Genomic DNA, 22,550 nt, shown 5'->3' on the forward strand with positions numbered 1-22,550 from the left:
TGTACACTAGGTGTCTATACATTAGGTATCTATATGTTAGGTGATTATACGTTTAGGTGACTATACACTAGGTGTCTACACATTAGGTATCTATATATTAGGTGATTATACACTAGGTGACTATACACTAGGTGTCTATACATTCGTTATCTATAGGGTGGCTATACATTGGTGGCTATACATTAGGTGTGCTTATATTAGGAACAATGTGCCTATACATTAGGTGCCTATACATTAGGCGTCTATACATTAGGCACCTATGCATTAGGTGGCTATGTTCCTGAAGTGGCTGAAGGTGGCTCTGCTGTGAGCATAAGGACCTAAGTTCAATTCCTAGACTGAAAAACTAAAATCAAAGCTGAGACAGGTGGATTGCTGGAAAGCACCCCTGGACTAATGGGTAAATGTCTGGAAAGGGGGGGCCTTTACATGCCTCCACAACATAAACAAAACCACAGCTGGCACCTGAGAAACAACACCCGATGCCATCCTCTGGCTTGTCTACACACAATCCTGTACATACATGTGCACATGCATTCACACACACACATGCACACGTAATCTACTACATGTGTGCACATACATGTACACATGCATGCAAACATGTATGCACACATAATCCTATATTCACATGTGCGCACACACACACTTACACACATATACATGCATGCACACATAAACCTGTACCACATGTGCATATACACTCACATACACACCTACACACATGCATGCACACATAATCTTTTATACATGTACGTGCATATAATCCTGCACACACATGTGCACATACACAGAGGGAATGCTCCTTCTGCTTCCAACATTTACTTAAGCCTTCAAGGAAGCAGGGCATTATAAGAAACAAAGACCTGAGATGTTCCTGCAGAAGTACAGGCATGCCTCGTTATGAAGCATGGCTGGTCTTTCTGTGAGGCCACATGCCATGGTGCCAGGCCTGCAGGAAGGCTTGACAGTGTGGGCGAGAAGCTGATGAGGAAAGAGAGTTGGGTGTGAAAAACTGGACCAGTGTGTCCCACTTCAGTGTGGCATCGAGAGGCTGAGGTTCTCTAAGCAGAGGGAAAAGGGCTGGGTGCTGCTGAAGGGACAACGGGAGAAGCGAGCTGTGAGCCTGAGAGCCTGCAGGGGCACAGGTCTTACTTGGAGCTCTGCTGCCCCCTAGAGGCTTCTTGGTTATCAGCGTGCACTACTCCGCAGGGATGTTGGATTTGGGCTGGAATTTCTGTGGCTTCTTACCCTGTACATGATCATCATCTTCAGTAGCACTGAGAATGACCGTGGTTAAAGAAAATATCACAGTGTTTACAGACTTGTTCACATGTTAAGGCTGTATGCACTAAAGGGAAGTGAGCTGCAGACGTCAGAAAATCCAGTATAGAATAAAAGCCTGCCATGCCACTCACCAGAGAGACATGGCATTGGGTCCTGTCCGCAAGCTCTGGATGCCGCAACAGCCTCCCCTTCCTCACATGTAGCTATTTTAAACCATAAGCTCTTACTTTGCTTTCAAAAGTGACAGCTGACCAAAAACAGTCTCTGAAAATTCTTTATATTCTAGAAATTAAGATACTGTAGGTCTCCAAGGACACAAAGCTGCTTTGTTCCAAACCAGAGGAGGGGGGAGCCTTCACTCTTCATTCTGGAAGACAGTGGGTTTGGCAAGAGGGGGGAATAGAGGATCTCTCTTTCGTGCATCTTGCCAGCCTGGTTCTGTGGTTACTAAGAACAGAGGCACATCTGCCTCAGAAAAGCAGTCACGTGAGCCACTCTGATGAGCTACACAGACACTGACCTCCTGGTGGAAGACCCACTTAGCACAGCAAAAACACAAAGATTTCCTCTTGTGGAGACATCAAGACTAAGTCAGCATGAAGCCTGATCTTGCCTGGCCACTTGGGTGGTCCCTGTCAGCATCTCTGCAGGCCCCACTTTCATGCAAAAACATCTGGAAAAAAAATCACACAATGTGGACGGCTCGCTCCGCAGAGCAAGCTACATGCAATAGGTAGGCGGCAATCACAATGTCTGCCCCTGACTGGGTGCCCATGCCAGGCACTCTCTGCCTACTGCAGACAGCCATCAAGACAAGTTTCAGTGAAATAATGAGAGGCCCAAGTTAAATCTAGTGTGTTCCTGGCACCATTATCACAACGGGAGTCGTCCTCCCCATGGGAAATAGTCTCTGTATTTGGTTAGATCTACAGATGACATATCCAGTAGTCTTTTTTGAGACAAGGCTTCTCAATGTAGCCCCAGCGGGCCTCAAACTCATGACAGTCCTCCTGTTTCAGCCTCCTCATCAGTGCTGGGATTACAGGTGTATGCCACCATGCATTGTCTTTTATTAACTAAAGCCGGGTCATCTTGCTTTGGGTGAATAATGCTCCTTTATGAAGGTGTGTATCATGAAACATTAGGATAACCTCAGAGGGCACCAAACACACGAGAGCCACAGTAGGGAAGGGAACCAAAGCAGTGTCCTCTCCAGTTAATTTGACCACAAACAACCCCATGTTTCAATTCCTCCCATCTCCCCGTGTCTGCCTGTAGTTTGTGGTTACTGGCTGATCTGTGGTCTGTCTGTTGCATGCATCTGAAACTGTGTTGTTAGTTGTGTCTGTGTGCTGTGCTCTCCCTAACCATGGTCTTGGCTCTGTATCGAACAATATGGAAATCATGCTACGGGAATAAAAAGAGGGATTTTTTTTTTTTTTTTTTCAGAATCTTCAACAGAGTTTTACAGGAAGAAGTTGCTTACCTGACCTTGAATAGCACTCGAGACTGCAGCAGGCATTATCAAGTTATACCTACTATGTTGTTTGCAATATTTAGGATAGAGTTTGTTTTATGATGTCTTTCAGTCTGTTGGCTGCTTTCAGCAAATGATCACCATAATACATATACACACACGGATCAGGGCATGCAGAGCACATAAATTAAGATTAAAGGTATGCATTAGCCAAGGTTGTAAAAGCTGATTGTGTGGGAAATCTAAGGCAAGCAAGGTTGGTTATATTGTTCTCTCAAAGGCAAGGTAAGTGTAAACAGGCTGAGTACACAGTAGGCTAGCAGGTTAATTACACAGTCTTAAATGATCTCAAGACATAATTAACCTGGCTACAAGGTCCAACAAAGATCAGTCTCTTTGGGGTCAAGAGATTTTTCAGAACAATGTGTCACTACAAACATGTTTGGACTGGTGAACTCCATTAGCCACTATTGAGACAGGTCAGAGGTATAACATTCATTATTGGACAGACCAAATAATTATCTGCTACAGTGACCAAGCTGGCACCCAGATGATGTCAGGTCAGCAGAGGTAGGGCACAGGAAGTCGGTGAGGAGATGGGTAGGTGACTGTAAGTAGCTCCTGTGAAGGGAAGGACAGTTTGACTCTACCTCCCCCATGGCCTCCACAAAGAACACCTCAAACACGCTGGCAGCAGGGCCAGGGTGATGACAACCCATGCAGTCTTAAATTCAGTCTATTTTCACTTTTCTCAGGAAGAACCCTTTGATTTTCTAACTTTCTCTTTGACCTAGAGAGTCACACAGAAAGTGCACTGCTTCCTGAAAATGTCTTCAAAGGTGAGGCTCTTCTAGTATGACTGTCATTCCAGCTAAATTCCAAGATCCTAACAGGGTTAAACAGGTGAGGAAGTGTGAGCTTGTGTGTGTATGGCAGGGTGTGTGTGTGTGTGTGTGTGTGTGAGTGTGTGTGAACATTTCAGTGATCTACATTACCCAATGATGGTGTGCAGGTCAAACCTCCATTCGACAGGCCATACATAAAGGTCTAGTGTTTATTTCTCACTATGAAGTGAAAGATTACTTATAAAGGGTTTTAAAGGAGGATACAAACAAGAAAATAATATAATTTGCTTTAATAGCTTTCCATTCAGTGCAGATCATAATGGAACTTTAATAACTAGGAAGCCAAAGTTGGCTAATGGGCAACCATAGAGTTGATCACTTCAGAAACCAAGGAGAGGTCAACTTGCAAAGCAGGAGGGATATTCCGAGCCTGGCAAATTCTCTGTTCCTTCACTAAAAGGGGTTGGGTAGAGATATCTTATGCGGTCTGGAAAGTTCTCAATAAGAATTCTATGTCTTGGCTCTCTGCTCCTCCCTGTTCCGGAGATCGCCGCATCTTCTTGTGCAGTGCCAGCCTCGTCCTGTAGACAAAATGGTGAAGGTCGGTGTGAACGGATTTGGCCATATTGGGCGCCTGGTTACCAGGGCTGCCTTCTGCTCTGCAAATAGCAAAGTGGAGATTGTTGCCATCAACGATCCCCTCATTGACCTCAACTACATGGTCTACATGTTCCAGTATGACTCCACCCATGACAAGTTCAATGGCACAGTCAAGGCTGAGAATGGGAAGCTTGTCATCAACGGGAAGCCCATCACTATCTTCCAGGAGCGAGATCCCGCTAACATCAAATGGGGTGATGCTGGTGCTGAGTACGTCGTAGAGTCCACTGGCGTCTTCACCACCATGGAGAAGGCCGGGGCCAACTTGAAGGGTGGGGCCAAAAGGGTCATCATCTCCACCTCTTCTGCTGATGCCCCCATGTTCGTGATGGGTGTGAATCATGAGAAATATGACAAGTCACTCAAGATGGTCAGCAATGCATCCTGCACCACCAACTGCTTAGCCCCCCTGGCCAAGGTCATCCATGACAACTTTGGCATCGTGGAAGGGCTCATGACCACAGTCCATGCCATCACTGCCACTCAGAAGACTGTGGATGGCCCCTCTGGAAAGCTGTGGCGTGATGGTCGTGGGGCTGCCCAGAACATCATCCCTGCATCCACTGGTGCTGCCAAGGCTGTGGGCAAGGTCATCCCAGAGCTGAACAGGAAGCTCACTGGCATGGCCTTCTGTGTTCCTACCGCCAATGTGTCCGTTGTGGATCTGACATGCCGCCTGGAGGAACCTGCCAAGTATGATGATATCAAGAAGGTGGTGAAGCAGGCATCTGAGGGCCCACTGAAGGGCATCCTGGGCTACACTGAGGACCAGGTTGTCTCCTGGGACTTCAACAGCAACTCCCACTCTTCCACCTTTGATGCTGGGGCTGGCATTGCTCTCAATGACAACTTTGTAAAGCTCATTTCCTGGTATGACAATGAATACGGCTACAGCAACAGGGTCGTGGACCTCATGGCCTACATGGCCTCCAAGGAGTAAGAAACCCTGGACCACCCACCCCAGCAAGAACACTGAGAGCAAGAGAGAGGCCCTCGTTGCTGAGGAGTCCCTGTCCCCCACACTGAGCATCTCCTCACAATTTCCTTCCCAGACCCCCACAACAACAGGAGGGGCCTAGGGAGCCCTCCCTACTCTCTGAAATACCAGCAATAAATGTTCGCTGCACAAAAAAAAAAAAAATTCTATGTCTTGTCTCTCTGCAGAAAATTGTAGAAACTATAAAATAAAAAGTAAACTACCCATAGTGGCAGTTCATACCTATAATCTTAGCAGGTAGGAAGCAGAGAGGCAGGAGGATTGCTGTGAGTTTGAGGCTAGCCTGAAGTAATGAGTAAAACCTTTTCTCAAAACAACAAACTTAGTCAAGCCGCATCTTGTCTGTATGTAAGCATCCATGTTTATGTAATGAGATGCCCATATTTTTTTTAAACCACCATCTTGCAGTGCACAGAGCTAGGAGCTCAGAGGCCTGAAGTGCTATGATCAGCACAGGACCGTGCTTCAAGCTTAGAGGAAACAGAGTCCAAAACCCAGAGCTCATCCCTCCAGAACTCTGTCTTCTTGGGGGCCGGAAATGTTGAAAAGTTGCAAAAGGTGGCCCAGGGCAGCAACAGAGTGCAAGGCAAGAAGAGCATGCTCATGAGCCAGAGGCAAGGCCTCCAGCGGGACCATTTGCCAGCCTCGGCATCCCCAGGGCCTGTCAGAAGCCTGATCCACTGCAGAGCCTCAGCCAGTGTAAACAGAGGGTATGACACCTTCTATGTGAGTGTCTGTGGAGATCAGATGAGTTCTAAGAGGCTTCAGGAGGCTTATGTTCCCTGTTTAGTTGCAACAAGGACACTTAAGAGATCTGGGCCAGGCTGCAAATGAGAGGATGGTAAGGCCAGGCAGATCTCAGGGATATGTTCATATTGCATTGATGGGTAATGCCCCCTCCTCCCTTACCCCTGCCCTGGTAATTCCCACTCTTCTCTCTGCTCTAAGTGGACCATGCAAGAGAAGATGGACCTGTTGGTGTCTCTCAGCAGAACACTCCCCAGGTTCCCTGTCAATGTTGCTCCAACAGGGAGAATTTCCTGATTACAGAACACCTGTACGCTTGCTAATAAGCCAGCATCACAGACAATAGCTTGCTACTTATCACAGACTGGATCTAAAATGTCCTGTCCCCAGCAGGACACCTGTCCCCCAGGTGTTCTGGGCAACTGTGGTGCCTTCAGGATGTGAGGTCTATTTGTCTAGAAGCAGGTTACTCGAGGCAGGCCTGTGTTGTCAGCTTCCTATTCATAGTCTCTGTCACCATCTCCCTCCTCTTCCCCCAGTACTCCACCCTCAGAGACTAAGCCAAAACAAACCTCTTTGGCTGCTTCTGCCTGGTGTTTTGTCACAGGGATAAAAAATTAATTGATATACTATTTTTATAAACAGAAAATGAAGGAAGCCAAAGGCAGGTGAGGTAAACTTCTTGGTGATGGGTCTATCTATCCCTCTGACTCTGGTGTTGGCTTCTTAAGTGAATGCATTTGTCCAGTGGTATCAAACTTTAATAGGAATAGTTTCAAATTGTCAGTTACACCCCACAAAGCCATGATGTAAAAGGCGCCATCCCAGAGACAGGCACTCCTGTATCTTTTGTAGCACATGAACTGCTGACTGAAGGCTCTCTAACAATCAGCACCAGCAGCAGATCCAGCTCTAAGTCTGAAGAGGTCAGTGTTGTGGATTCAACCCGCTGCTGCTGCTGACGCTTAATCCAGATGTCAGCCAGGCGTCCTCCATACGTGTAGAGTTGAGGGTGTGTTGATGGAAGAGGATAAAGATAACCCTATCATAGACCAAACCATCCACCACCAATTCTCTGCAACTAAGGCACTATGGCCCTTCCACTCGGGCAAGATACACCTTACCTACAAAAGTCACCTGACAACGTCCCTTAAAATGAGTGGCTACTGTGTGGGTGGGGACTATGTGTGTGTCTGTGTGTGTCTACATATATTTGAAATTTTTTATATATATACACACATACACACATACACACATACACACATACACACATACACACACACACACACACACACACACACACACACACACACACACATTCTTACAATATACTTGCCTGCTACTCACTGAGTAGCTTAGAATGGTCTTGAATTCAAGGCAATCCGCCTGCCTCAGCCTTGGGAGTGCTGTGGGATTGCAGGTGTGTATTACCATGCCTGGTTTTCATTCCTCTGTCTTGAAGCAATCTGACAATGCACTGGGACAGTGGGGCCACTGTCCCAGTGACAGACAAGCCTTTGAAATAAACCTGAACAAACAGCACTGGAAGATGCCGTCTTCAGGACTTTCCACTGTGTGAACAGAGGCACGGGCAGCCTTGGGGCAAGGGTCATCTGAAGGCAGACTGTGGTTACTCTCCATGGGTTTCTAAGCCCTCTTCCGGGCCTGCCTGTGTCTTGGGCTATAAATAAACACGTGAAGCAGATTCCTTGAAGTTTCACTCAAAGGGGCAGAAAGAGAGAGTATAGACTCTTTAGTGCTGTTGACATCGCCTAATCGCTAATAAAAAGATCCTTGAAGACTCAGTTTAATAACCACCGAGATTTCCTGGCTGCCTGCCTGTCTTCCTACCTTCCTCCTAAGAGGATACTAAAAGTACTTACATGCCTCTCCAGGCCACATGAAATGGGGCAGAGCATGGCAAGCCGGAAGCAAAAGGGGTGAATCTGGGGATGATGTGTGACCCTGCTCCTTCCCCTGCTGACTGAAAGGGGCACGGGGGGGGGGGGCATCCTCCCCTTCCCAGAAACACTCTCCACCCTCTGGTCTGTCAGCACCTCCTAAACTTAAGGATCGGCATTTCGAGGTTGGACGCAGGTATAGCTCCTCGGATGGACACACAGGTCCTCTCCTGAGCGACTGCATCATCTGCTCCTCCTGGGAGGTGAGCCTCTCACCCGCATCATACCCACTGTTGGCCCTCATTTTCACACTCATTTACCATGGCTGCTATAAAAGGAGTGCATGCTACGTGAAGGTCACTGGACTGGTGCAGTGCCTTGGGCCCTCTAGAGGAAAGTGTTCTGAAAACGAGTGCAATCGAGAAATGCCTAACGGAGGCATTTCACTCTCCATCTGCGTTTGTGGTGCAATGACGCAGGCAGCCATGCTGGACGGGGCCTCCCGGAGGCAAGAGGAGAGGCTCTGCTGAGCGCAGACCTCGGGTTCCCATGGCAACCTAGTACCACATTTGGAAAGTCTAGTTAGTGGTCACAGAGAAAAGAAAATTAACAGCTTGATATACAATTACAAGGCGAAAGAAAATGGCTGCTCAAAAAGCTCTCCTCCCCAGGAAGAATGTGTCTGTCACATCCTCCAAGTCTCTACCTCAAAGACATCTTATCTACATTGGATTCCCATTGCCTTACCACCCAAATGGAGACCCATTAGCCTGGCTCTATCAAAGTCAGCCTCGAACTGGCTCCTGCCTGGACGACCACCTTGCTTTTGAATCACCAAAATAGACTCCACCCTATCAGTGAATTCATCCTGGATCTGGGCCCTGTAGTCCTTCCAAGGCCTACCTCAGTCAGCCATGTTTTCTTCTACTGAGGTTCAATACTCACGTCAAGGAATATTTTTCTCTTCTACTCTTACTCTTCGATGGTTTGTGCATTGTGTACACACCTTGGTTTTTGAGACAGTGTCTCTAATAAACATGAAGCTTGCCCAGAAGCTAGGCTGGCTGGTTAGAGAGCCCCAAGAAGGCACCTATCTCCACAGCCCCAGTACAGGGATTACAAGCACATGCTCCACGCCCAGCTTTACCTTCCTGGGCTGGGGAAACTGGACTCACGGCCTCCTGCTTGTAAGGCAAGCTCCTTACCAACTGAGCTATCACCCCTCGCCTTAACTTCTTATCTCTTGGAATCACAGGTTCATCACAGCCTAACGTATTTCTTTAGACTTCCTGTGCCAGGCTTCTGCACTGTAGACCACTGCTTAGGTGGAGGACAAGCACCATCTGTCATGCATGCCACATCAAGACACAGGAGAAGATCAGAGCTCTCCTAATGTCAGGGGCCCCAAGATAAGCATACAGCCTACATCTTCTAATGCCCATCCTTCCCATCCTCCTCACCCACCTCCTTCCACCCTGTAGCAAGCTGACTTGATAAATGCCCGCCACCCTCACACTTCCACAGCTTCTCCACTACTGTGCTCTCTGAAATCTGGCTAAACCACACACAGAGGTTCCTCAAGCAAACAAGAGAACTGGAGGGCCTGGATGGTAAGATACTTATCTGCCAACATTTTCCCCAGGGAAGCTGCCAGAAGTACCAAAAATGAAAAGGTTTACCCAAAAAGCAAAACAACACATTTTGATCTTTGTAAGATTGAAGCACGGATCTGAGCATGGTGGTGCACACCTTGAGTCCTAGCACCAAGGCAGCCTAAGCAGGCAGGTCTCTATGAATTCCAGACCTCCCCAGTCTACACACAGAGTCCAGGATAGCCAGGGCTACCCAGTGAGACCCTGTCTCAAAACAAACAAACAAAATTTAAAACAGTTATGTTGGGAATGGTAATTTGTGACCTTGACTCTTTACACAAGACCATCAACATCAGGTGCATGTGAGGGTGCGCTCATGAACGTGCAGGAGTACGACTCTCCTTGCCCCTTTGTGGGTGGCACAAGTCAAGTTTTCGAGAAAAAACAAAACCAAAAACAAAGCAACAGCAAACCAAACCCTCCTTCTCTGCCATCCACACCCTCCCTCGCCCCAGTGTGTTGGTCACAGAGAAGTGCAGAATCTGGATCATGGTTAGGACAGAACAAAAGACCCACAAAGAGTGCCTTCGACTGGGAAGACGGGTCAGTGGGTGAAGTGCTCACCTTGCAGACATGTGGAGCCGAGTTTGATTCCCAGAGCCATGTAAGAAAGCTGACCATCATGGGACATGTTCACAATCAGCTTGCTAGCAAGGCAGCCTATTATCAAGGTCCATGCCAGTTAAAGGCCCTGGATTAAAATATAAGGTTGGCAGAACCTAGGGAATGACATCAGAGGTTGTCTGTTAACCTCCACATGCACACAAGTGCACACCACACGGGTACACATGCACACACACACACACTCCAGGACACTGGAGCACATTGGCAAAGAAGAGACTTTTCTGTGGGGAACACAGATGGGGTTCAATGGCCAGAATGTGAAGCATGTGAGAGAAAATAGTGATGATGTCATATAGGCAGCGATGTCATACACTGATGTCATATAGACAGTGATGTCATATAGGCGGTAATGTCATAGTGATATACAGACAGTGATGTCATACAGGCAGTGATGTCATACAGACAGTGATGTCATAAGACAATTATGTCATACAGGCAGCAGTCTCAAAGCACTGCCACTCTACACTGCCTTCAAGAGGAAAGAAAATAAAGGTCTGAAGAGCTGAACTAAATAATCCAAGTGTGATGGTTGCTGGAGGTGACAATGAAGCCATTCCCATTCTGGGCTGAAAACGAGGCTCTGACAAACCAGCTTTGATGGAATTGTTACAGCCGCCTCTCATTTATCACAAATATGATTCATAGTCCCTATCAGAGAAGATGCCTTTTAGAGCCTGGTGCTGGGAGGGAACATTGATAAAGCTTAAGCTTGGGCACAAGTGACAATAGCCCTGTGACAGTCACTCCCACCCCTGTGCCAGGGCAACACTCACAAAAACAAAGCAAGACTATTGCACTGTGCTCAGGGAAACAACGGCCCTGAAGCATGTTTCCCAGGGTGTGGTGAGTGCTGGCCTTTTAAACGGCCCCATGATGACCAAATGCATGCTTGAGTGCACAGTACAGAGTACTACTTTAAGAGCTGGCATGATACATAGATGAGAGCCAAGGATGACATTATGTGTGTGTCACACAAGGTAGAACCTTCTGTAGGTTAAAAGTGCCACCACACAGGTAATAACGTTGCAAGAAAGCCAATGCTAGTGACCATGGCACTGGCCACGGGCATCGGGACCACACTGGGAAACAGTCACTTCATGAGGGCTGGGGACGGAAGTTAGCATAGATGGCACTCTGCCTCTGATTAAAGGTCTTCTCTCAGTGGAATCAAGAAGAAAGCCATTTCTGGGTGAGGGCTCACTCTGAGAAAGGCAGGTGGCTCAGTGCTAATTCACACAGGCTGTAGGGGGAAGCCAGGCCCTGCATCTGGGGAAGCAGGAAGCAGTCGTCGGGTCCACCTGACAGGAGTGTGGCTCTCAGTTCTCCTGTCCTCCTCATCCTCCTGACTTCCAAGACCAAGGTGGGTGAAGATGCCAGCAAGGACTCACTTCCTGTCATTACTTTGTGGAGGTCAAGGAACAAAGACATTCCTTCTAGCTACCTCCTTCTTGCTTACCCAGGGCGTACCATTAACATGGATGTAATCCAGTGAACAACTCAGCAGTCTTGGCCCTCTCGGATGCTCAGCTCTCCTGAGAAGGAAAGGATTAATGGGAACAGGATAACTCAAGATGACTCAGAGGCATGGACCAGAGCTAAGCAGAACTCGAAGTTATTTATCTTCTCCTCACATGGGCCAGATTGAGCTCGCTCATGTTCTCTCTCCCTCCCTCTCCCTCTCCCCCTCCTCTCTCTCTCTCTCTCTCTCTCTCTCTCTCTGTGTAGATCTTTGGTAGTCAGAAGAGGACATGGAAACCCCTAGAGAAGGAATTACGGTCATTGTGAGGTGCCCAACATGAACAATGGGAATCCAACTCACAGTCATCTCTCTTGCCCCTGAGCTGATTACTTTGAGAGCTCAACAGGCTAATGCTGTTTCAAGTTTATTCCCCAGGCTAAAAGGCAGGCAGCCTCATATACTATTTACCTAGAACCAGAGAACCCAGAGAAAGTCTGGCTGTCCACACTGCTATGCCTGGGTGGCTGAAATACAACATGGGCTTTGAACCATTTGTCCAGACTATAGGAGCTATGACCACCACGGGGATGCCAGAGCATGCCAGGTGTTGATAACTGAAGGATCTTGCAGTCATCTGGCTAGCATCATGCTGAGTGATTTCCTGCTGTGTCTTGTCCACACCAAGACCTCTAAGACCCCACCCTGGACATGAGAACACTGCCTTAGACAACATCATCAGTGGGAGAATGAAGTTTCTAACTACAAAGACAGAAAGCCCAACCCCCTCCGATGCTCCACCTGGACTCCCAGGATATGGCCCTTTGGCTTCAACTCTTCCTCGTCTGGACCAGCCCTGGACCACAGCCAAGCAGCAGAGGGCTCAGTATCCCACCAGTATCTCTCGGTTGCTCAAGGCCATTGGTTCTAGGACTACATTGTACAGTACAAGGTGCAACACCCTCTTGAAGGAAATCTCTCATCTTGCTCTTGGAGGACCTTGGCCCAAAGGCTCTTTGGAAATGAGACTCTTCACTGAAATACTCTCTTTGCAGACCAGGTCTGTCCATAGCTCAGGACGAGCTCAGCCTCTCTCTCATGGACTACAAGAACAGCAGGCAGGAAAAGTGTTTTTAACTCACTTCTGATGGTACTTGGGGTACAGTGTCTTTGCTTCAGGTTTCTAGAAGCAAAGTAACCAAGCCATGGCTGCAAAGTCTGTGTGACTGTTTACTAGAGTCAGCCTGAAGAGCTCTCTGACCCAATTCAGTGGCACGTCTGTACTTATCAAAGGCACATGCCTATAAAAAAGTATGCTAAGTCCCAGGGCAGAGCTAGCTGCAGTGATGAACACAGTAACAACACAGAGATGGCCAGAGGCAGCCTGTGCTTGCCCAGAACAGTCTCAAGGTTTGTTAAATAGTCTGTTAGCTTGAAAACAAATTAACTCAGAAAGCTAGAGTTAGAGAATACATTAGTTAGTAAGTACATAGAAGGGTGTTCAGGGGAAAGGGTAGACTTACAGGATGGAACCCACAGGTTCAGGGAGAAGGGTGTGCGCTGCAGGGTGGGGCTCACAGGTACAGGAGGAAGGGTTCACAGGTGCGGGGCCCTGCAGGCTGGGGCTTCTAGGATAGATCTGAGTGGAACAAAGGAAGAGGCTGAAGAGAAGAGCTCTCTCTGTCTTGTTGGCTGCCTGATATCAATCCCAGCACAACCCGGGTGAAATGGAGAGTCTCCTCCTGACCCAGCATTCAAGGAAAAGATAGCCACTCCTCCCTGATCCTTTCAAGAAGGGATCTTCAAAGCTGACAAGCTTTAAGACTGTGTCAATGTGCATTTCACTTGAGAAAATCTGAACAATGTCTTCAAGGAGATAACAGAGTGATACAGAAATGAATGGCTCTCTTAAGGCGCTCCGGAGAACCAAGACAGAGGAAGCCTTGATGGGCGAGACCGTAGATCTTGTCTTCTCGGGCACACATGTATGATGTACGTACAGCTCACCCCTCATAGGACAGATTATGATGATTAAATAAGACCAAGGGGCTGCACAAGAATTGAAAGATGGCACAAAACAAGCATTACTCTATCTGAGTAATGCTATCGGGACAATAGTGTATTAGGATGCTGCTTTGAATGGTGATTAATTTAATTAATGTCCTATTGTTAGTGTAAACTTATTTAAGTACTTGCTGCTAATATGTATCTTACTGTAGAAAATAATGGGCATCATTAAAAAACATTAAAATAATTTAAAGTTTTTCACATATAATCAGAACTATCCCACATACACCTCTTAACCCTCTCTTTCCTCCCAGTGACCCCCTCCCTCTTCCCAAATACTACTTCCTCCTCCATCATAAATATCCATATACCTATGAATATACAAAATATACCTGTAAATATATACATATACATAGGTAGGAAGAAGGCTCTAAGGGAAAGTGCTTATCTAGCAAAAACGCCCAAGTTCCGATCCCTAAAGCCCACAGTGAAATAAACAGGGGGAGTTGAGGTGCCTCTATGGTGTGTCACTATAGAGCCCCTTAGGCAAATCCCCAGGAGTGGCTTAACTGGATCATACAGTAGCTCCACCTTTTAATTTTTTGAGAAAACCTTCATGCTGATTTTTGCCACACTATGTTATACCAGGGACACTTCTACCTGTGACAACCGGGGGTGGGGGGAGGGCGGGGAACTTCCATTGTGGCAAATATGCTGCCTACTACAGAGGAGACAGGAAACATTTGGAGCCCTACATTCATTAAACATCTTAGGGGATTTATTCACTATACAAATCTATCCTGGGAATGTTCCCTCAGTTTGCAGATGGAGGAAAAAAAACAAAAAAACAAAAAAACAAAAAACAGCTGAAGAGCTAGCAGGTTGGCTCCACTCCACACCAGTCTCAGGACCTGGATAAGGGGCTCAGTCTCAGCAGTGTGTGCTCTCATCTGTCTAGATTGTCTCCGAATAGAAATGGCTACACAGCCAATGTTAGAGGGGAAACGGAGGCTGAGGTTTGTCTTTCCAGCTAGGCCTCCCTGTTTCTTCTGACAGTTGTGAATGACAGGCACAGAGGGCTTACACGTGCAAAGTGAGTGAGCAGAGGGCCTGTGTGTGCAAAGAGTGTGATAGCCAATATTTAATCATTTGAGCCCTTTCCCAGTAAGGTCTAATGACTGTGCTCACAACTTTATATGGTATGGTATTTCATATGATTGATTTGTTTGGGGGTTTTGTTTGTTCAAAGACAGGGTTTAAGACAGAGTCTCACCTATCGTAGGCTGGCCTCGAACTTGCTAATGTAGTTGAAAATAACCTTGGATCCTGATCCTCCTGGTCCTCCTGCCTTTGCCTCCCAGATGCTGGGGATACAGGCATGCACCACTGTGTCTGGCAATTTTACTTTATTAGACAGTTATTTGGCTTCTTTTAGTAATCAAAATCATGTTTATGAAGCACAACATGACAAGTCCAGATAAGTGTCCAACTTAAGAAGTCTGGGAGACACCATGCCACAAAGCCGAGGGGACATAATGATCCCCTGTTGCGGGCACAGGGACTGCTAGACACATAAAGGTTGGAGAGACCATCTGAGCATGTGGGGCCCTGCGGTATGTCCAGGAGCCCCAGCCTGCACCTCAGACTTCTCAGTGTCTGAGAAATGCTTTGAGACAGACGTCTGCACTTTTAGATCATTTAGAAGGAAGAGCATCTGCTTCCAGTACTTTCTGCCAGTTAGTCCTGGTTCTCCCCTTCCAAGCAACATGGACTGAGAACCAGCTCCTCACTGACCACCCGTTAAATGTCCAGTGAAAGCTTCATCTCTTCCCAAACTATTTTGGAGCAAGCCCTGATACCGACCTTCATCCCACACCCAGTCCACAGCCCGTCGTTGTCAGCTTCTCTGATAGATAGTTGCTGGTTTGTTATCTAGCAGGGCTGTGGTACGACACCAGTTACAGGATAGACAAGGAACACCACATCCCTTTCTGACCACACATCAGTACCATGAGCAAATACTTCCTGAATTCCTACTCTGTTCCAGGCACAGAATTCTGAATTCCTACTATGTTCAGGGCATACTGCTGAGCACTGGAGTCATGAGGAAACATTTCAGGCAAGGTGTCCTCATGCATCTCACCTCCCACCTCTAACTGGCAAGTCCTGCGGTGACACACATTGCAGATCAGACTCAGTTCACACCAAGTTTGAACCTAATACTTTTCTAGAATGAGAGTTCTAATCTCTCTTAACCATGGACATTCTTGTCTCCATTAACCCCACTCTCTATCCACCCACCCACCTACCCACCCACCCACTCACTCACCCACCTACCCACTCACCTACTCATCTACCTACAAAGGAAGGCCTCTTCATAGAAGAGATGTCTACTCTGTGACTGCAAACATGGCTGCCTCCCCTTGCACACTTGTTTTAACTAGTTCTCTCTTTAACATAAAGGCATCCCTCTAGTTTCTTCCATTTTATAAACACCATTCTGCCACCCTCCAAATTCTTCCAGGCCCAATTCTAAGCACAAACGTCTTTCAGGGTTCTTGACAGGGAGCTGACCCAGTTCCTAGCCTTCCGCTCCCGTTCATCCTTTAACCTGATGCACCTGCTCGCCCTGTCCCACTCCAACAACTTCAACCATGTTATCCATGGCCTCCACACTGCCAAAGACAATGGGCAGTCTCTCCACCTTCTCCTTATCTACTGGGTTTCTTTCTTTCTTTTTGCATCAACCCTGCCTTGCCTTTTCCTCTTTTGATAATCGCTGCTTCAAGCCTTACCAATATAGTACTACTCACACTCAAAAGTAGACCATCTTTTTAAACATCCAGAAATAGCTACATCTTGAATATGTCCTTTCTGATATTGTTTCTATAAATACACACAGCCTCATTCGGGATTGCACACAAACCATTTTAGGAACCTCTCCAGTCCCCTAATCTCTCAAGAGCTTCCTTCCTCTGCCCCACCATCCTTGTTCATTTCAAAGTTCTATTCTCCTGCTGCTCCTTCCGTCTCGCCTACTTAGCTCTTCTCCAGTCCCCAGGACAGAGTGCTCATCCTCTGCTTAGCTCTAAAAATATCAGCAACCACCACCAGGGTCCAGGCCCTGTCCCCTGACGTCACACCCGTTCTGGGAGCCCACGCTAGAACACTAATGTTATTCAGTGTTGTACACATCGATCTGTATTTGCTAGCCTGTGGTACCACAGGTTCAATGGTGGAACATGTGCACTAATATGCAGCAGCAGCAGCTCAGGAAACATCTGCTGAGCTAGTCAGAGGGCAAAAGGAAGAGAGCTGGAGGAAAACCCAGCAGATTCAGCACAGGCAAAAATTAATATGGGACCATGGAAAAGGTGAAAGAGGAGCTGAGGGGGAACTGGCAGATCCACTAAACTTCTCTTTCACACCTTTGCTGAGGCTTGCACTGCTACAGCGAGTGCTGCATAATGGGCAAGGAGGAGCTTTGGACCCCTGCTCTGACAGTCAGACCTCATCACTGTGAGATTCCCTCTGGAGGAGACCTGAGGGCTTCTCCCTGGATCTCGCCCTACACCACCACTCAAGAGCCTTTTCTCCCTCCATAACCACCATCCATCAACAGCTCCCACCCCACACTGACACACCCTTGGGTTCTTCTAAAAGCCTCCCCAGATTAACATTGCCCTCCTCTCCAGTGTGAGGCTCCCCAAGGCTGCTCAATATTTACCATTTCTGCAAATCTGTAATTGCTCCCGTGTTTAATTTTCACGGAACACAGGAACCTTTGCCTGGCAGGTACCAGAGTCAACACTCCACAAATGCCCAGTGCACTCTGTGTTTCTTTCCCAAGTAGGCAGATGGACTGGGCCCTGAGCTCTGTCAGCAAAGAGAGGTGTCATGATAAGAACACAACATTTGTTCTAGGTTCTAGTCTGCCTTTACTTACCAGTGAAACTCTGAAAAAAAGAGCTCATCCTTCTCTGAGGCTCAGGCCCCTAATGAGGGGTCAGGGTAATGAAATCCACCTCCTCCGGGTAGTGTGGAGACTAGGGCAGGCTCAGCGGGTCAGGCACTTTCTATGCAAGCATGAGAACCTAGTTCAGATACTTAGAATCTATATAAAAGCCAGGCACGGTGGCAAGCTCCTGTAATCCCAGTGCTGGGGAGGGCCAGCGGGAAGATCCCAGGGACCTGCTGGTCAGCCAGTCCAGCCAAAGGCAAGCTCCAGATTCAGTGAGACCCTGTCTCACAAAACTCACCTGAGAAGCACCAGAAAAGGACACCTCAGGCTGACCACCAGCCTCCACACCATGTGCACATTGGTGGACACATTTGCACACACACACACTCAAATAAAAGATTAAGACATGGAAGTAAAGCTCTTAGAAGAGGGTCTGACACAGCAAGCATTTGACAGGTGTCAGCTTAGTTGTGACAAATACCATCTTATAAGAATTGAACAGGACCCCCACTCACACTCCACTCAGGCAAGTGTCAAGACCTTCATAACCACAGCAGCTCAGAATCCTGGGCCACACCCACCCCTCGACCTGACGGGTTTAAATGACTTGCTAAACACTGTTTCCTTTACGGGCATCACTTTCCTTAACAAGCCAGATAAGTGCAAATCCCCAATGTCAACATCCAGACTAGAAAAGCATTTTACTCCCAAGTACCTTCTCTCATTAGTGTCTGTGTGTGATTTGTGCAGCTAATATATTTCTCACTAACGGGCACCCTGGAAACAGCAGTACACTCTGCCTCCAGACCACCTGACAGCTCCTGGGACTGCTTATCAGAGTTGTGAGCTGTAATCCTATAAGGAAGGCTTCCTGGGGTTTACCTCCCAGTGTCCTGCAGGGGCTGTGGTCCGTGATGTCACACAAGGTCACACTGTGTGGCGCTCCCCATAGCATCTGCTCACTAATCCAACAACTCTCCATCCACTATGCACTGTGCCCCTTGGCCAGGGAGTTGTAAGTTACTGGGTGTCAGTACCCTGTGCATTGTGAGGAGTGGAGATACCAGGGGTAAACGCCTCACCCTCGGGGATCATCACCCAGCTGACAGGCAAAGCCAGCATGGAGGCCAGTCAGGAGTCTTAACTATTCTCACCACACAAGAGATCAACACAGGAGGCCACAGACATATTTGTTGGGTTGCTTTAAACATTTTACCATGTATCCACGTCGGAATATCACAGTATAATAATCTGTTCATTCAAAGAATATTAATATAAAATCAGAGAAACAAAATGGCAGTAATGTAAGCCAGCATGAGGAACAACTAAACAAAGACATTTATCTAGTGTATTCCAGGCTCACCCGACTAATAGCTGGAAAACTTCCATGTTTTAGGTAAGGAGACAGACATGAACTCAGATCTGTCTCTGAAACGGGCATCTTTTTAGTCATAAATGTCATATCATGTAATGTTGTGTCATGCTAACCACTGTCTTGGTTACTTTTCTCAGGATTAATCACTACAACCTCTTAATGTAAACATTTATGCATTTGATGAATATATATAATTTATGCAAATTAAGTTAAAGAATGATTATCTTGAGCATATCTTTAAATTATGGATGGATTTATTTCCTTTTAAATATTTTAGCACAAGCACAATATTAACTATATGCATTAATGGAATTTTCTGTAATCATGGGTTTATTCTCAGAAGTTCTTGGACTTTTGCTCTCCCAGTTATAGCTGAGAAGAAAAGAGCCCTCTCCTTGGAAACTGGGGCAAAGGTCAAGGGTACAGGCTAGGGAAGAAATTACTTCATCCCATGGTCCTGTGAAGCTCAACCTAACCCTCAGGGACACAGCATCAGAGGCTGCTGGTAATACCAGACAGCTATTACAGCAGAGACCATGTACATGAGAGAAACATGGTGATTTCTGGCCTTCAACAGCCTCCTTCCAGGCCGGTGGTTCATGTAGCTGAGGAGCTGGACCAGGTCTTTCCCAGAAAACTTTCCAAGTCAAAAGCAGAAATCTCCCTCCTGCTCTCCTCTGTTCACCTTCTGTTTTGTAACAAGCTGGCCCCAAACTCACGGTGTGGCCAGGAAAGGCCTTGAGCTGCCTCCCCTCCCCCTCCCCCTCCCCACTCCCACTCCATGCACCTGCCACTACCTCCCACAGGCAACCACTCCAGCCTCTCTTCCTGTTCCCCTCGAACACGAACGCCAACATCACCTTCCTCCTCTTTGCATCTGTTCTTTGTACCTGCAGCTCCAAGAGAGCAGATGCCTCCCTGGAGTATTTCCATCCAGATGTTCCTGGGAAACACTGGATTTGCAGGAAACCAACCTACCCTACCAGAGGCAGGTGGGGAGGTGAATGTTCCCATGTCTTTCCTTAAGAGAAGAAACCTTTGAGGGTGAGGAAGCCAGATTGGCCTCATGGGGGGCGTCCCTCTTTGTTCCTGACTCTAAATGGATAATCAATAACAAAGTATAGGAACACCAGGTCCTACAGTCATGTAAAAGGGAAACTGGGGGGCAAGGCACTGCAGCAAGGAGGTCTCCACGGCCTCATGGGAAGGAAGGCACAGGGAATCCTGGCACCATGCAGAGTGAGGCAATGCCCCAGCCCAGGAAACAAACAGGATACTGAGGATGAAAAGGCCTAAGGGGAGGTGTCAGAGAGGAGCACAGCCTGCCCTCCTCTGCCAACCCCAGACACTTCACTCCAAAGTTACTTCAGACGGCCCTGTCTCACTTGGAACTCTGTGGGAAGGCAATGCTGTGATTTGTGATTTCCCAGACAATACCTACAGACTCCATTCTTTTGCTGATGTCACAGAACCATCTCTACCTTCCTGGGTAGCATGGCTGAACACAGAAGCCACATCTGCAAGAGCTACCTACAAGGCTGCAAGCACTGAGCCTGGGTCAAGCATACGGCCCAGATCTGAATCTGTCTCTGGCCAGTCAACCTGAGGATATCTGAAGGGAAGACCTGGCTGCTTCTGAGGATGCCTGCCCCACACAGGAAAATGACAGGCTGAGGTCCAAACCCCAGCTGTACCACGCCATCAGTCTAGCTGCAACGTGAGCTAAGAGTGCCATCTAATAGCTGCTAAGTGACACACCAAGTGAAATTAGCCAGACCTGTTATTAAATCCCACTTCCCAGCAACCTTTACCACCAAACCTCTTCCCGGGCTCTCATAACCCACTATCTGTCCAGTAGATATTTCCTGAGGGAGATTAAAACTTTTTCTTTTAAATTATGAACAGAACAAACAAGGTCCCATGAAGCTTTATAATGGGAAGACTCAGAAAAGTTTGTTAAAATGAACAGGTGACACACTCTTAGATGAATACTATGTAAAAAAAAAAAAAAAATCAAACAGTGGCTGGAGAGATGGCTCAGCTTGTTAGCATACAGGGGACTCCACTAGGCTCCACCCAGGGACCTAGCAATGCTTACACCATTACTGGCCAACTCCAGGTGCACCAGTACCAGTGGGCTTCATGTAAAAGAACTGCCGGCCACCCCAGTAAGCTAGTGCGCTCTCTCTCTCTCTCTCTCTCTCTCTCTCTCTCTCTCTCTCTCTCTCTCTCTGTGTGTGTGTGTGTGTTTTCCCAGCCAGTCTCTCTCTCCCACTTTCCTTCTCTGTGCCCCCTTCATTGTCCTCATGGCTCTGCTCCTGTCCATCTGTCTGTCTGCATGTCCATTCATCTGCCTCTACCCCTTCCCAGGTCCTCTCACCTCTCCCTTACCTGAGTAAACTGTCTTTATACCAGATCTGTTGTATGGTGTAATTACTCAGGGGATGCCTTGGCATGGGCCCTCCAGGTGCCCTCTCTCTACATTATATTCCATAGCACAGTTGGCTAAATACTCACTTGTAAAAGCTTGAGAACCTGTCTTCAATCCCAGATCCCCGGTATCTATGGTTTTTAAAAGACTCACCGTGCTTGCTTATAACCCCAGCACTGGGAAGGTAGACACAGATGGATCCCTAGGCCTTGCTGGACAGCCAGGCTATTTGATGAATTCCAGGCCAATAAGAGACTGCCTCATAGAAACAAGGAGTATGATGCTTCTTAAGGAATGACATTCTAGGTTGACCTCTGGCCTCCACACACATGCACGCATATGCACAGATATCCATCTATGTACTGACATATAACACACATGCACAAAACCAGATCAGATACAAGCCTAAGACGCACATTCAGGATCTTGCTGTACATAGCATTATTGACTCGGTTCTCCTGCCACAGGTCCATCTATGTGCGTGATGCTCATGACAGAGACAGCCTTGCAAGCTTTATTCCCAGGTGAGGCAAGTGCACTACAGATCCCTGTCAGCTGGAGAACCCTGTCTTGTTCCAGCAGGTCAGACACGATCTATTCCATCAGTTCCCGCTAGACACAGAAATACACAAAAACTAAAGAACCACAAACCCCTTGCTACGTCCAGATGAGGACCCCATCAGTGGGACTAGGCTGACCTCAACACAGCCCCTGCCATTTCAATTCCTCTGAGCACCTTTTCCAAGGATACCCCCATCACATCACATACCAGGCATCCAATCCCTACCACACGGGCCTGGCCAGTTTCTGCCTCTCTCCCATGGCTAAAAAAAAGGGGGGGGGGGGCAGGGGTTGGTTATCCACTTGAACATGAAGGGATTCTACTCACCTTGCTAAACACTCCCAAGCAAGATCCTTTAAAACTGGGCTGAAGGACCACCTAAGCCTGCTGGCCGCCAGCTTAGCTGAAAAGGCAAACTCAAAACAGTAAGGCGGAGAGAGGGAGAACAGGAAGCTGAATGCCCTCCATGCGTGTGTGCGCGCGCGTGTGCGCACACACATATCATACATACACACACACATCATACATACACACACACATCATACATATGCTCTGCCCACTCACCACC

General features: G+C 47.5%; 1 protein-coding gene across 3 annotated transcripts in view; it reads right to left on the reverse strand.

Moving 5' to 3' along the window:
- Hhat (hedgehog acyltransferase) overlaps positions 1-22,550 on the reverse strand; it is a 249,454-nt gene that overhangs the window by 75,094 nt on the left and 151,810 nt on the right. Inside the window, exon 12 of one of the 3 annotated variants that reach the window (XM_076941634.1) lies at positions 3,885-4,955. The exons of the other annotated variants lie outside the window; for them this stretch is intronic. Within the exon in view, the coding sequence (XP_076797749.1) occupies positions 4,670-4,955 (286 nt within the window). The 3' untranslated portion in view covers positions 3,885-4,669. Of the gene's footprint in view, positions 1-3,884; positions 4,956-22,550 lie in introns of those variants that run through there. 3 annotated transcript variants of the gene reach the window in all.

Source organism: Arvicanthis niloticus, chromosome 10 (genome assembly GCF_011762505.2).
Source record: "Arvicanthis niloticus isolate mArvNil1 chromosome 10, mArvNil1.pat.X, whole genome shotgun sequence".
In the NCBI taxonomy this organism is placed as follows: Eukaryota; Metazoa; Chordata; class Mammalia; order Rodentia; family Muridae; genus Arvicanthis; species Arvicanthis niloticus.